Source organism: Chrysochloris asiatica, unplaced genomic scaffold, assembly GCF_000296735.1.
Source record: "Chrysochloris asiatica unplaced genomic scaffold, ChrAsi1.0 scaffold00033, whole genome shotgun sequence".
NCBI classification, from domain to species: Eukaryota; Metazoa; Chordata; class Mammalia; order Afrosoricida; family Chrysochloridae; genus Chrysochloris; species Chrysochloris asiatica.
Window position 1 is genome coordinate 3567274 of NW_006408551.1, and position 16555 is coordinate 3583828.

Here is a 16555-nt window from a genome sequence, read left to right on the forward strand (position 1 = left end):
GTACACATCCAACAGTATCACGGGGTTCACAGATCAAACTGGACCTGGACATCCCAATAACTGTAATGGCTAACACTCAGGTTTATTATGTTCCAGACACTCTTCCAAAGTTGAAGCTAAAGAAAATTAAAACAAGTCCACGAGAGCCAAATTTATGACCTTGAATATATCCCACCTGAATTTAGAGACATCTCAAAAGTAGATTTGGTGTACTGGACACTAATGACCAAAGACCAGAAGAGTTGTGGGATGACATCAAGAACATCATACACAAAAAAGAAAAGTTAAAAAAAATCATACAGGAAGAAAGCAAAAGGTCATTAAGAAGACATGAAAGAAGAAAAAGACCAGAATGGATCTCACATCTCTTAAACTTGCTCTGCAGCATAGAGATACTGAAGCAAATAGAAAAACTGAGGAGGTAAAGGAGCTTGAATATAACATTTCAAAGGGCAGCTTGAGAAGACAAAGTCAAATATTATAATGAGATGTGCAAAAACGTGGAATTAGAAAGCCAAAAGGAAAGAACACACACTCCGCATTTCTCATGCCGAAAGAACTGAAGAAAAATTCAAACCTTGACTTGAAATATTGAAGGATTCTATAGTGTGTGCTGTGGGTCAATGCGCTGGACTGCAAAGTCTGTTTGAACTGCAAAGTTGGCAGTTCAAGCTCACCAGCTGCTTCTCAGAAACCCTATACAGAGTCGCCATGGGTCAGAAGGAACTCAACAGCACTTAACAACAACAACATAGGCAAAATAGAGTCCTGGTATGGCACTGTGGGTAATGTGCTGGACTGCAAAGTCTGTTTGAAATGCAAAGTAGGCAGTTCAAGCTCACCAACCACTCCTAGGAAACCCTATACAGGGTTGCTATGAGTAGGAACCAACTTGACAGCACTCAACAGAAACAACATAGGCAAAATATTGAATGGTGCGGAAAGCATCAAAAGAAGATGGAAGGAAAACACAGAGTCACTATACCAAAAAGAAATGGCCAATGTTCAACTATTTCAAGAGGTAGCATATGATCAAAAGCCAATGATACTGAAGGAAGTTCACAAGTGCACCGAAGGCATTGGCAAAAAACAAGGCTCTGGGAATTGATGGACTGCAAATTGAAATCTTTCAACAAACTGAAGTGGCACTGGAGGCACTCACTTATCTATGCCAAGAAATTTGGACGACAGCTACCTGGCGTACCAATTGTAAAAAATCCATATTTGTGCCCATTCCAAAGAGAGGTAATCCAACAAAATATGGAAATCATCAGACCATATCATTAATATCGTATGCAAGTAGAATTTTGCTAAAGATAATTCAAAAACACTGCAACAGTACATTGACAGGGAACTGCCAGAAGTTCAAGTTAGATTCAGATGAGGACATGGAAGGAGGATCTTGGCTGAAAGTAAATACCAGAAAGCTATTTACCTGTGCTTTACTGACTATGCAAAGGCTTTCAATTGTGTAGATTATGACAAGCTGTGGACAGCATTGCAGAGAATGAGTATTCCAGAACACTTGATTGTGCTCATTAGAAAGCTGAACACAGACCAAGAGGCAGTTATTCAAACAAAACAAGGGAACACTGATGGTTTAGTATTAGGAAAGGTGTGTGCCAGGGTTGTATTTTCACACCAAACTTACTGAAACTGTACGCTGAGCACATAATCTGAGAAGCTGGATTATATGAAGAAAAGCATATCATCAAAGTTAGAGGAAGACTCATTAACAGCTTGCGATATGCAGACGATATAACCTTGCTTGCTAAAAGTGAAGAGGACTTAAAATACTCATTAAAAACAAAAATCCTCACCACTGGACTAAAAAATAACATCAAGATAAATGGAGAAAAGATTGAAGTTGTCAAAGACTTCATTTTGCTTGGATCAAACCATCAACACTCATGAAAGCAGCAGTTAAGAAATCAAATGATGTATTGCATTAGGCAAATCCAAGACCTTTTAAAAGTACCCAAGAGCAAAGATATAAGTTTGAGGACTAAGGTGCACCTGACCCAAGCCCTCATATGCATGTGAAAGTTGGACAATGAATAAGGAAGACCATAGAAAAAGTGATGCATTTGAGTTATGGCGTTGGAGGAGAATATTAAAAGTATCATGGACCGCCAAAAAAAACAAACAAATCTGTATTAGAAGAAGTACAGCCAGAATGCTCCTTAGAAGCCAGGAGGGCCAGACTTCCTCTTTCATACTTCGAACATATTATTAGGAGGGACCAGTGCCTGGAGAAAGACATCATGCTTGGTACAGTGGAGGGTCAGCAAAAAAGAGGAAGACCCCTAACAGATGGATTGGCACCATGGCACCAGCAATGGGCTCAAGCATAGCAACTATTGTGAGGTTGGCCCAGGACTGGGCAGTGTTTCACTCTGTTGTGCATAAGGTCGCTATGGGTTGGTACCAACTCGAAGGCAACTAACAACAACAATTCCAAGGAAGGAACATTGTGGTGTGCTGTTGTTGCTAATAGTGACCCTAATAGAGTTTCTGAGGTTGGTGAGTTTGAAGTGCCAACCTTGTGGTTCACAGTCCAGTGTTGATCCAACAGTACCACACCGGAAGTCCACAAAATAAGTAGTTCAGTCTACCAGATGCTCCTCAAGAGAAAGGTGAGGTTTACTATTCTCATAAAAATGTATAGCCTCAGAAACCCTAAACAGGGTCACTATAGTCAGAACCGACTCAACAGCACACTACCACCACCACCACCATTTCAAGCCTTATCCACATATTAATTGATCTGATCTTTACAAGCCTATGGAGTTAGGTACCGTAACTATCCCACCTTACTAGGGAAGCACAGAAAGGTCAAATAAACTTGCCAGGTCCACATGGTTGATGAGAAGCACAGCTGGAATTTGACCCCAGGCTGTCTGTCACTACCTCCCTAAGGAAGCCTGGTGGGAGAGTTCTGCAGGGTGGGGTAGAGGGGGGGTGAGGGTGGGGTGTGAGTGCCATGCTCCCTTTACAAACACATCTTTCAATCATGTGGCTTTTCTTTCTCTTCTGAGAGAGCAGTACCCGCTGCCCTTTACTCAGCTGGTTGCCACCTAGACACTCAGATCTCCATTCCCGCCAACTCCCTGTTCTTGTAACCCATCCAGTCCTGGGCCACTCTATTTTGGAAGCAAATACAGTGGTTAAGAGTAAGAGTAAAAAATATGGGGTTTCATCCCAGCCATGCCAGTCACCTGCTGTGAGACCATGAACAAACTATTTAACCCCTCTGAACATCAGGTTCCTCATCTGTAAAATGGAGATAATAATAGTACCTGTCTTAAAGGGCTATTGGGAGGACTAAGTGAATTAACATACACAAAGTATTAAACACAGTGCCTGGCATAGAATAAGCTGTAAGCACATGGTAGCTATTATTACTGCACATGTCCCTATGGAATTTCACCTTGAATCGAACTAGTTTCCCACTGGGCCATTCATTTTGAATCAGAACCCTGTTTACAAACAGTCTGGGAAGGGCATGCAAGTCACTAGAGAAGAGGGAGCACAGAAAGCCTCCTCAAACCTGAGGGATGCCATAGAGCATGTGCTTAGGGCTGACTCTCATACCTGAGCGGTCTTCCTGCCTAGACCAGAATCGAAGTCTACCTGCTGGGAATGATAGAACCCAGTAAAGATGCCAGGGGTTGTCCCTGAGTGGAGGATGCTCTCACATGAGGAGCTTGGGGGTGGGAAATTTGAAGACAGGAGAATGACCTTGTTAAACTGTGACCAGGACACAGAACGATGCTGAAAGGCCTCCATACTGAGGCTGTTGTCATTGAAGATCTTCTGGGCCAAGAAGAGGAAGTGCTCTGGGAGCAGCCCCCTGTTGGTCCCCACTTCGGCCATGAACTTGAGGTTCAGAGTTTCACACATCTTCTCCCAGGGCACCCGCTCAGCAACCACAAAGGGTACACGCTCCTGGGCGAGAGGAGGAAAGAAGAAGGCACCTCAGACAATGACCCCCATTCTTCCTTTTACTGACATCCCTCCTACCTCCCCCAGGCCCCATCCCTCTCCTCATTGTTCCCCTCACTCATTCACAAAGGCAGGTGCTATGAAATGATAGTCCTCCAAGACTGGGGTGAAAAGATGTCAGAAGGATAGGAAAGCAGGTCCAAGAAAAGGAGTCAAGGAGGCATCCATTTTACATGCAGCACAAGTATTCTCCCAGGCTACCCCCACACCGTGCGTGTTAAAACCCACTCTGCCCTGTGCTCCCACTTCCAGTCTTTTCTCACCATCTCAGAAAAGGCATTGTCCCACAGGATGGTGGCTTTGGCATTGTTGTCTTGGTTGCCGTGCACAATGACCACCAGGGGCAGAGATAGGGCCTAAATGGAAAGATGGGGTTCTTTTAATGGGGGGTAAAGATTTCCTCATGGGGCTGGTTCTGAGGGTCTAGGGAAGTTATTGGTCTTTTCCCGACATAATTAAAAGCTTGTGGTATGTTTTTAAGTGTTTTCTGAGGCCCAAATAGGGCGAAGCAGACACAAGGCAATACTCTGGAGTCAGACTTCCAGGTTTCAAACACTAGCTCCACCACTTAGGAGCTGTGTCAGCTTGGACAAATTATTTATTCTGTGTCTCAATGCCCATATCTATAAAATGAAGCTTGTTATAGCACCTACCTCATAATGCTATTGTGAAAACCAAAATATGTGTTGTTGTGGGCGCAACTGAGTCAACTTTGACTCATAATGACTCTATGTGACAGAGTAGAATTACCCCATAGGGTTTTCTAGGCTGTAATCTTTATGGGACAGATTGCCAGGTGTTTCTCCCAAAAAGCCACTGGATGGGTTTCAATCCCCAACTTCAGTCAGCAACTGAACACTTGGCCATTGTGCCACCAGGGTGTAGCTATCACTTTAAACAGTGATCTATAAAAAGTCATGTGTCCTAGCTCCTTCCTGCTCATCCTGGTTCAAAACAAAAAACATCGTGTTGACAATTGTAAAGGTAGATGTTTTCTAACAAAAACAGGGGAGTAGTTAATCTTACAATCCAGAAACAAAGGACCCTAGGATCATCAAGGGAGAAGAGCACAAGCAGCATTTCAAGACATTATCCAGAGAAGCAGGCAGAGAGGGGGACATGGACAGAGGGCGCAGCTGAGGACTCTGCCGAGGACTCTAGATTCATGGGAAGTGAGGGACTAAGAGATGGTGGCCGGGAGGCAGACTTGCAGAATGCGCCCTTTGGTGGTATAAATTATTATATATACCTGAGTGTTAAAAAAAAAAAAAAAGCTAAAGTGAATAGACAGAAACACTGGTAACTAACTGAAGGTACCTGGAGGGGATTATAATCATTGTAATGAAACTAGGAGTATGATTTGTTGAATATAAAACTGATGATCTGCCAAAAAACATTGTGTTGAGTTGATTCTGGTTCATGGCCACCCCATGTGTTACTGAACAGAACTGCTTCATAGGATAGTCTTGGCTTTAATTTTAATGGGAGCAGATCACCAGGTCTTTCTTCCTGGCCTCAGGGTTAGAGAATCCCAGACATGTGGGACAAGGGAAGTCAGAAGGATTAAGAACTCAGAGCCCCAGTGTGTGGCATGGAGGGGCTCTGGGGCCCCTCACAGAGGCAGGGCTGGGCCCTTGGTTCACCTGGAGTTGAATGGGAAGTTTGTTGGGGCCGAGTGTGAAGCTGGTGGAGAAAAGCACCGCACACTTTTCCTCAGTGACCGACTCGGTACCCTTCCGCTCACATCGCTTGATTTTTTTCAAAAGCTGCGGGGTGGGTTAAAGGACAGAAAAGGTGACAGCAGAGAAAACCTTTTCCTGGGGCCCTGGTCCCCTCTCCCAGGAGAGTCCCATAGCCTAAGGACCCTGGCATACCTTCTCCCACTCCCCTACCCCGCCCCTGCACCCTGAGGGCTTTTACCAGGTTTTTGAATAGGGCAGAGCAACAGTTCCCAGGAATGCTGTTCTCCAGGGGTACCATGTTGTTGATGATCTCCCCACTGCTTTCTCTGCAGGGGGAGGGGTGATGGGCAGAGAGTGAGCAAACACATCCTAATGGGGCCAGGTGTGCTCATGACAGTAAGAAGCTTGAGTCCATGGGTGCATGGCAAGGTCCACTCACTGTCACTGGTCCCAAATTTCCAACCCCCCACTTGGGCTCTTAAGGGAGGAGTCCCCAGCTTTCCTAAATCATGATTCCCTCCTTTTCCTCCACTACTCAGGGTCTCTCCCCATCACCCCACCTTCAGGTGCTAGCCCTTCAGTCTCCTCTGACCTCCAGCACCCTAATAGGCCTTCTCTAGCCCCGCCCCTTACACTCCAGTGCCGGGCCCTTGGGGCATGCTCAGCTCCCTCGCCTGCTTCTCAGTCACCATGTCAGCCCTGACCAGTGGAGGCTTGGCTGGGGCCCCCAGAAACCGCAGGCCCAGCAGAAACCAGACACCAGCCTGGAACTTGGTCTGAGTCTTCAGAACCTGGGGGGGCTGCTTCTCCACCAGGAAAGAGCTGGGAGGAGTAAAGAAAAGACAAGGGGAGTTAGGGACTGACTCCCACTTGGTACCCTTCCCACAACTCTAGCCCCCTTCTTTCTGTGAGGGGTTTAGGCCAGGTTGGAAATTCCAAAGGCATACCTGGTGACCAGAGTTCGCAGGACTTCATCCAGCCGGTTAATCAGTGATGCCTGGGTCTTGGCCTCAAGCTCCCCACCAGATGCCCCCACCTCCTGCTGCAGCTGGGAATAAATGTCCACCAGGCTCTCACACCTGGAGTCAGGACAGGAGTCAACGTGGCACAGGATTTAGGTTGCCTGCTCCAACCCAGACCCTTCCCCCTAAACCCAGGAAGAAAGTAGGATAATGTTTGTGGAGGGGTAAGGTGGGCAATGGATGGCTTCAGGGAACCTGGGCTGAAAGGGCTCTGGGTGGCTCATTCTTAGTGCCTGGACCCCCTGTGGAAATCCAGCTGCCTCTCTTCATCAGGGTTCTGCCAGCATATATGGTGTTTTTATGCAAATTGGAAGTTGCCCCCACACTATAAAGGAGTCATGGTGATGCACTGGTTAAGTGTTGGGCTGCTAACTAAGTCAGGGTCTTGAACCCACCTAGGTGCTCCGTGGGAGAAAGACCTGGCAATCAGCTTCCTGAAAGATTACAGCCAAGAAAACCCTTTTGGGAGGTCACATGGGGTTGTTATGAGTTAGAATCAACATGACAGCACACAACCACCACTTCCCCTCCCCCTAATAGGCCAAATAGGAAAAGGTTCCCATTCCTCTGGGCACAGGGCTTGAAGAGAAAAGTATGGGTTAGATTAGCCTCACTCGGGCCCCCTGAGCAGGCACTGTTGTATAGGACAGGACCTGCTCAATGGTACTGTACTGTTGGTACTGGCTTCTCTAAGTTTTTGCCCACTCCAAGGCCCTCCTGCCTGGGTTTTTTCTCTCTCACACCTGTGGGTCCTGCTTACCATCCCCCACTCTCCTGCAGGGACAGCAAATGCCCACTGGCAGCTCTGTACTAACCTCTCCTGCAGCGGAGCCAAGTTCTCCTCAAAAGGTGCGCCATTCCCTCCCAACTGCTGCTGCCGTTTCCAAATCTGGATCCTTTTTAGCACCAGGGCCTGAGCCGCCTCTAGCTCCCCCACTGACTCCTGTAGCAATAGGGGCAGGGCCTGCGGGCAAGGAGGGGCCTGAGGCAAGGTCACCAGAGAGACCACCTCACCCAGCTCTGAGGGCCAGGGGGCTCTCTTTCTCAGCACTCTGCCATTCCCCAGTCCCACCTCAGTCTGTGCCTCTCTGAGGTCTAACCTCCTCCATCTGTTGTTAAGTCCATTACTCACCTCCCTTTGCCCAGTCCCATTGGCAGAAGTTTCTATCAAGCTGTGTAGAGACACTGAGGGTGGGGCAGAAATCAGGGGTGAAGATAGAGTGGTGGTTCAGTCAGGGTTGAAGTCCAAGGTAGGACCACTCCCCACATACTCCCCAAAACCCTCCTGGGGCTCCAGGCCCTGGCCTGTCACCTTGTCCAGCCTCTGCTCCTTGCTGCAGGGCTTCTCTGAGAAGGTGGATTTCGCCCACACGGTGTTGTAGCCTCTGCAGAGCTGTGTTAAACTTGAGTTCTTCCTGCTTCCAGTGGAAAGGCATGGGCAGGTGATGAAACTGCAAGGGAGGGACAGATGCCAGGAGGTGAGGCATTCCCTCTCTCAGCACCTAGTCCCTGCTTCCTGAAGGAGTGCTCTCCACCATGCTCTGCAGAAAAGCAGACAGACCACTTCTCTTGTCTGGCTCCCCGCTTCCCTCTGGCAGCTATTCCTGAGCTTTTTTAGGGAGTTCCTTTGGGGATCCCATGGGGATCAGACCTCTCTCTTTCTGGCAGACTCAGCTCCTTATCCCTTGCTCTGTCTTCCACAGAGCCTACTACTCTTGGTTCCTCATTTGAAACTTCCCTGAGTTTGACTTGGAATTCACTCAGACCCCAGGAACCTCCTGAGCCTGGAAGCCTTTCCTGAGATTCAAATTCTTTTCTGGCTTCACATGGTCTAAGCTGAAGCCTCAGGGAGTTGAGTTTGAGTGGGGAATTGGGGTATCTCAATACCTGTTCCATAGCAGCTTTTTTCTCCCCTTGAAGTATTTGTCTGAATGTGGCCACCAGCTTCAGAGGATCCCTCTGGTAAATGCTCTGTAGAGGGGAGGGCAGTGGGCAGGGTTAGCCTAGCTCTTAGCCATGTTCTTCTTATTCAGCACTCCTCCACTCTCCATTCACACAAACACTGAAAGGAGACAGAACTGTAGACGCCACAAGTTTTCATGCATTTGCATACTTTTAGAATCTAATTTGCATGTTAGCTAACAGCTAAACACAGGAACACCAACTTTCTTCCAACAACCAGTGCTCATCTCAGCTCCACCCATCCTAGTCCAGCCCTGTCCCCTCCCCTCCAGCCCCCACCTCCAGGGTGCTGATGTGTTGCAAAACGGTGCTCCCCTCCGCCTGCTCTCCAGCTGTGGCTTGAAGGCGCTGGACAGTGGCTGAGAGTAGGGCGCTGGCCATGTTGCAGCAGAAAGCATCTGATCCAACCAGGAACTCCCTGCAGGAAGATCAGGGTAAGGCTATCTTGGGCCACGGCTTCCCCAGCTCACTGGACCCTCCACTCCAGAGCAAAGAGCTCAGAGCCTCCTTTTCCTTCTTTATTCTCTGCCCAGATCTCTGTAGCCCTTATCCTTGCCTCTTGCTCCCCATTTCCCAGCTGTGATAGGAGGGACCCAGCCCTGACCTCCCTCTTCTTTGGTTCAGTCTCCTGGGCTCCATGTGTTCACATGTACAGTCTGAGGGGACACAGACTGCCTGCTAAGTCTCAAACACATGTGGAATTGTTGTTGAGTGCTGTTGAGTCTGTTCTGACTCATAGCGACCCTATATAGGGTTTCCAAGGAGCGGCTGGTGAGTTTGAACTGCCAACATAGCTGTCTAGTGCTTAACTTAACAGTGCCACACCATGGCTCCACATGTGGAATTTTGTTGTTAAGTGCCATTGAATCTTGTGACTCATAGCAACCCTGTATAGGATTTTCAAGGTGTGGCTGGTGGGTTTGAACTGCTGATCTTATGGTTCAAGCCAACCTTGCATCCAGCTCATTATCCTGCAGCGCCACACCAGGGTTCCCACGTGTAGAATAATAGGTCCCATATCCTGAATTGCACAGGTGAAGGGACAGAGTTCAATGGGAGGGAGGCAGGTCAGGGAGGACCTGAGGGACTCACCAGGGCTGGTTCTCTAGCCAGTCACCCAGGAGGTGCCGCAGGTGTCGAGGAAAGTCGACATAGAGCCGCTGCAGGTTTTCTGGGGGCATCTTGGAGACCAGACCCCACAAAGACATGTTCTGGGGTTTGGAGGGTACCTGGAGGAGAAGAACAAGGTCACTCTGAGAGGTGTCTCAAAAACTCATCCTGTCTTCTTGGGTAGCTAGGGACCTCTTGTAGACATCTTAAATGTCATCTTAACTCACAATCAATTCTCCTCAAATCAGACACATCCTTGGTCAGTGCCTGAGACAGAGTGGCATATTCCATAGGGCTCAGAGGGGCAGTCATTACTGTTGTTAAGTGCCATTGAGTCGGTTCCAACCCATAGCAACCCTGTACAGGGTTTCTGAGGCTGTAAATCTTTACGGGAGCAGCTGGTAGTTTCGAACTGCTGACCTTAAGGTTCGCAGCCCGATTTGTAACCACGTTACCAGAGCTCCTTCAGAGGGGCAGTGGTGGTGGGTAAGCTGGGCTCTTCTCATAGGGATGAGGAGAAAAGGAGACCATGGCAGTGGAGAACAAACTCTCCAGCCAAGGAGGCAGAGGATGTGGGTTCCAGCTCTAGACCTGGCTCTAGTTCTGTGGGCAAGGAACCTCCCTTTTGTGGGCCTCAGTCTCCTCATCTATAAAATATGAGGGTTGGATGAGTATAGAGCATTCCAAAGTTTTGGAATAAGGAGATAATTTTAGTTTTCAATCTGTGGAGTCCCAAAGATATAAATCATATAAAATTGGAGTTCTTCTGTTGAAAGCAAGTATGGAATGCCTGAAACACTAATACTACAATATCCCTCTCTCCACATTTGGAATCTAAAGTATCCTGGAAAAATCCCTCAAAATTCCTGGGCTGCAAGAAAATTTTCAAACCACCAGGCTAGATGATGATGATGATGATAGCAATAATATTGCTGTTCTTTATTATTGTTTCTGTTGTTGTTGTTAAGTACCGGTGAGTCAGTTCCAACCCATAGGGACCTTGTATAGGGTTTCCAAGGAACAGCTGGTAAGCTTGAATTGCTGACCTTGTGGTTCAAACTGACTTTGCAGTCCAGTATTTAACCCACAGCATCACACCAGGACTCCTGCTGTTGATTACTCCAGGTGAATTGGCCCCCAACTCATTGTGACACCATGCAAAATGGAACTAAATGCTATCCTGGTCAGGCTCCACTCCTAGGATCCAACTATTATGATTCACAGGGCTGGCTGATTTCTAGAAGTAGATAACTAGACCTTTCTTCGTAGTCTGTCTTAGTCTGAATCATAGGTTGGCAGTGCAAGCTTACCAGCCGCTCCTCGGAAACCCTACACAAGATTGCTATGGGTCGGAACCTATTTGACAGCACACAGCAACCCTCTAGCCAGTGAATAATTTCTCCTTCCCTCCCACCCCTGATAACCATCACAGAATGTTCCTTTTAGCAAGAAAACCTTTTCTTAACTCTACAACAGTTTGTTGTCGTAAGTGCTGTCGATTCGGTTTCAACTCAAAGCCACCCTTTAAGGGTTTCCAAGGCTTTAAATCCTGACAGGAGCAAAGTCTCATCTCTTTTCTTGGCAGGCTGGAGTTGTGGACCTTGTGGTTTTCAGTCCAGTGCTTATCAAGTCAAAATTTGTCCTTTTGTGACTAATTTCACTTAGCACAATGTCCTCTAGGTTATTCCATGTTGTGAGGTGTTTCACAGATTTATCATTATTCTTCAGCATTGTGTAGTATTCCATTATGTAAAGGTACCAAAGTTTGTTTAACCATTCTCCTGTTGACATGCATCTTTTAATTATTGTGAATAGTGCTGAATATATGGACACATGGGTGTTCATATAATTATTCTTGCATGACTCTTACTTCTTGAAGATATATACCAAGTAGAAGGATTTCTGGGTCATATGGTATTTCTTATTTTAAAAAATCATATGTAACACATAAAGATTGATATCCTAGGCATTAGTGAGCTGAAGTGGACTGTTATTGGCCTTTTGGAATCCAAAAATCATGTTTTACTATGCCAGGAATGACAAACTCAAGAAGAATAGTGTAGCATTTCAAGATCTATCTTGAAGTACAACGCTGTCTATAATAGGATACTATCCATATGCCTATAAGGAAGACCAGTTAATACCACTATTTTCAAATCTACCCACCAACCATTATAACCAGTGATGATGAAATTGAAGAATTCTACCAACTTCTTAAGTCTGAAATTCATCAAACACACAATCAAGATGTATTGATAATTAATAGTGATTGGAAAGTAAAGGTTGGAATCAAAAGGAAGGATCAGTAGTTGAAAAATATAACCTTGGTGATAGAAATTATGTTGGAGATTACATAACAGAATTTTGCAAGATCAATGACTCATTCATTGCAAATACCTTTATTAAACAACTTAAAAGGCAACTATACACATGGACCTCACCAGATAGAATATATGATTTTCAGATTCAGATGGAAAACACAGGAATCAAATTGACTACATCTGTGGGAAGAGACACTGCTCCATATCATCAGCCAACACAAGGTCAGGGCCCAAATTCAGGCTGAAGTTGAATAAAATGAAAAACAAGTCCATGAGAGCCAAATTATGACCTTGAACATATTCCACCTGAATTTAGAGACCATCTCAAGAACAGATGTGATGCATTAGATACTAACGACCGAACAGCTGTGGCATGACATCAAGAAAAACATACAGGAAGAAAACAAGCAACATAAAGGTTGTTGTTGTTGTTGTTGTTAAGTGTTGCCATGCTTGTATAAGGTTTCTGAGGAGCAGCTGGTGGATTTGAACCACTGACCTTGGGGTTCAAACTGACGTTGTGGGCTAGTGCTTATCCTACAGAGCCACACCAGGACTTGGCAGACCAAATAAACTGGACACAGATGAAAACCCTGGCACCATGAACTTCAGAAGAAACGTTAGAGAGGTGGATGAAACGCTGAAAAGGGAAGCTGGGTAGGGTCAGTAAAAAAGGGAGATTCACTGGTGAACCGCTGGCAAGATACAGCTAGACCATCTTGTGAGTGCCTTTGGCAGCAGAGGGAGGCCTGGCAGAGAAGATTCGCCAGGGCTACAAGAAAGGTGTGATTTCATCTTTTCCCCCACACTCCCCTAGTGACCAGAGGTGCAGCCAGCTCCCACCCTCATTCACCCTCAGCGTAGACCCTGCTCTACAGGAGTTCAGAGCCACGTGGTTAGCTATGCCAATGTGAGTTGGGGGCCAGCTGTGTCACTTTGGTGCTTGGATTCAGGTGGGCTTAGTTCCAGAACAACAAAACCTGCTGAGCTACCAGACCAGCATTTAACTAGTCACCCTGCCCCCTATGCCTTGTAATCCTAACACACACTAAAACCAACTCCATCAAGTACCCGCACGATCTACTTCTGGATTGAGTGCCCTGAACAGAGATAACACGGAGTCCAAAAGGAACTCCGTCCAGGGCGAGGAACTCAGCTGTCACGTCCCTTCCACACTACCTTATGAATTGCAGGAGTCACCATAGATTTAACCCCTCTGGGTTTAACAACTACACTGTTTGTTTTTACAAATATGACAATTCCACAATGCCCTAGAAAAACCAGACAAGTTTAGCTCACACAAAGAAACAAGGGAAAATGGCTCAAATAACCATGATGCAGAGACAGAAAACATTTCTGAGGAAAAAAGGTAATGGCACTAACTGAAAAAGAACTCAAAAGAATGAATAAAATAATGATATTTTGGTACGTTCAATGGATTGATAGAAGATCAAGGAAAGCAAGTAGAACACAGAAAAAAACTTTAGAGAATTCAGGAAAATGCTGGAAGAACAAACAGACAAAACAAATGCAAATTTTAAAACAATACAAAACCTGAAATTAGGAATCCAGAAGATTAATGCTAAGATTTCAGAAATGGGCCATATATGGAAAGAACAAAGAAGATTCAAAGCAGATAAATCTGAAGATAAATATCTCAATATGCTAGAAGAACAAAGAAAACAACAACAAAAAATCTGAAGAAAACCTAAGAGTTATGTCAGACACCATGATGATTGGAATTCCAGACAGGAAGATAATAAAAAGCACAGAGAAAATTATCAAAAAGTTGTTGAAAGAAAATGTCCCTAACATCACGAAACACTAGAAGATAAGCATACAAGAAGCTGAATGAACCCCAAAAAGGATATATCATAAAGAAAATCACAAAGACATATTATAATCAAACTTTCAAAAATCAAAGACAAGGAAAGAATCCTGAGAGCAGCTCAGGAAAAACAAAAAGTTACCTACAAAGGAGAATCAATAAAACTGGGCTTTGATTTCTCAGCAAAAACCATGCAGACAAGAAGACAATGGAATGACATATACAAAACTCTGAAAGAAAAAACTGCCAACCATGAATCATATACCCAGCAAAGCTGTCCCTCAAATATAACAGCAAAATTAGAACATTTCCTTATAAACAGAAATTAAAGGAGTTTGTAATGACCAGACCAACTTTACAAAAAATGCTAAAGAGTGTTCTTTGGACTAAGAGCCAACAACCTAAGATTACCGTACATGACAACACCACCCAGAACTCAATCCAGATATAGAAGTATTTAAAGTAAAACAAACATACTAACCTAAAAATTGGAAACCAGAAATAACTATGTATAAAGAAGCCAACTATCCAGCAAAAAGAGGGAATAGTGTAGATACAGAACTTTCAAATGTCAAGGAAGTCAAGTAATTTAAAAAATAAAACAGACTATTTTAAGCAAGAAAAATATTAATAAATTACAGCATATCCTCAAAGAAAAATAATATACCTGTATAAGTGGTGTTGTGAGTTAATGCACCAGACTGCAATGTCAGCTTGAACCACAAGGTCAGAGGTTCAAGTTCACCAGCAGCTCATTGGGAACCCTATATATGGTCGCTATGAGTCGGAACCGACTTGATGGCACTTAACAACAACATCAAAATTTAAAAAGAGGATATCATAAAAATTTAGTAAACATTAACAGAACAGAAATGAAAATGACAAGAAAAAAAAAAAAAACCACAAACAAAATTAATTCAGTATAAAAAATTATGTGGCACAAAGAATCCAGCAATACCACACACACAGACACACACAAAACCACATAGAAAAATGACAACAATTCATTCATATCTATTGATAATTACAACGACTGTAAATGGATTAAATGTACCAGTCAAGAGACATAGCAGAATGGATAGGAAAATAAGATCCTTCAATATGCTGTCTACAAGAGACATATAAAAAAGACAGAGACAGACTAAATGCCCATCAACAAAAGAATGGTTAAACAAATTTTGGAACATACACACAATGGAATACTTTAAAATGTTGAAGAATAATGATGAATCTGTGAAACACCTCACAACACGGTTGAACCTAGAGGACATTATGCTAAGTGAGATTAGTCAGTCACAAAAGGACAAACATTGTATGAGACCAGTGTTGCAAAAGGCTAAAAAAAAATAAAAATAAAAAATTTATTGATAAAAGAAACAATCTATGTCTATGATGGTTACTGGTGGGGGAGGGAAAATTACCCATGGACTAGAGGGTAAACACATGTTAACAAGGGTGACGACGGGACAGACAATATACAACAAGAGGTAGGTTAGAAGAGGAAAGTTGAAAGTAGCGGGAGTCACAGGGAGGAATGCAATAGTTAAAGTGAATAGAGATAAATACTGTTAACAGTTGGTACATAGAGGGAATTGCAACCACATAATGAAGCAAAGTCTATGATTTGTTTGAATGTAAAACTGATGATCTGCTCTGTAAACCTTCACTCAATTCACAATAAAAAGTTGAAAGAAAAAAAAAAAGAAGAAGAAAGTAAAAGGACAGGAAAGAAACAAAATATTAAATGTATGTCAGAAGAGACTCTAAAACATGCTCTCAAACATAAAGATGCTAAAGTGAATGGAAAAAATGAGGGAGAGAGCTGAACAGAGGGCGAAATGTCATAAAGCTGAACAGGAAATTTCAAAGGGCAGCTACCAAAGACAAAGTCAAGTATCATAATGAAATGTGCACACCTGGAAAACCAAAAGGGAATGAGGGATATCATTGCTGACATCAGATGGATCTTGGCTGAAAGCAGAGAATATCAGAAAGATGATTACAATAATGTGCTTTACTGACTATGCAAAGGCTTTCAACTGTGTGGATATGACAAGTTATGGACAACATTATGGAGAATGAGTATTCCAGAACATTTAATTGTGCTCATGAGGACCCTGTACATAGAGCAAGAGGCAGTTGTTCTAACAGAACAAGGTGATATTAGATGGTTTAAAATCAGGAAAGGTTGTGTGCCAGGACTGTATTCTTTCACTATTCTTATTCAATCTGTATGTTGAGCAAAAAAATATGAGAAGATAGATTATAGGAAGAGTGTGGCAAAAGGATTGTTGTTGTTGTTATGTGCTGTGGAGTCGGTTCCAACCCATAGCAACCCTGTACAGGGTTTCTGAGGCTGTAATCTTTATGGGAGCAGAAAGCCTCATCTTGCTCCTGCGGAATAGCTGGTAGTTTCGAACTGTTGACCTTGCGGCTCGCAGCCCGATTCACAACCACTACGCTACCAGAGCTCCTTAAAGGATTGTAGGAAGACTTATTAACAACATGTGATATGCTAAAAGTGAAGAGGACTTAAAATACTTATGAAGATCAAAGACCACAGCCTTCAGTATGGACTGCACCTCAATGTAAAGAAAAATCCTCACCAGTGGACCAATAAATAAC

The 16555-nt window shown here is 44.3% G+C and overlaps 1 protein-coding gene across 1 annotated transcript in view; it reads right to left on the minus strand.

Annotated features, from left to right (window-relative positions):
• The window catches only part of STAT6 (signal transducer and activator of transcription 6, interleukin-4 induced), a 13023-nt gene extending 3144 nt beyond the window's left edge, over positions 1-9879 (minus strand). The window contains exons 1-12 of the mRNA XM_006859598.1: positions 9764-9879; positions 8951-9089; positions 8597-8680; positions 8022-8160; positions 7842-7894; positions 7525-7673; positions 6635-6766; positions 6321-6509; positions 5926-6013; positions 5649-5771; positions 4269-4361; positions 3653-3948 (exon numbers count right to left, since the gene is read on the minus strand). Coding sequence (XP_006859660.1) covers positions 3653-3948; positions 4269-4361; positions 5649-5771; positions 5926-6013; positions 6321-6509; positions 6635-6766; positions 7525-7673; positions 7842-7894; positions 8022-8160; positions 8597-8680; positions 8951-9089; positions 9764-9879 — 1601 coding nt within the window. The remainder of the gene's footprint in view (positions 1-3652; positions 3949-4268; positions 4362-5648; positions 5772-5925; positions 6014-6320; positions 6510-6634; positions 6767-7524; positions 7674-7841; positions 7895-8021; positions 8161-8596; positions 8681-8950; positions 9090-9763) is intronic.
• Positions 9880-16555: the final 6676 nt, after the last annotated feature.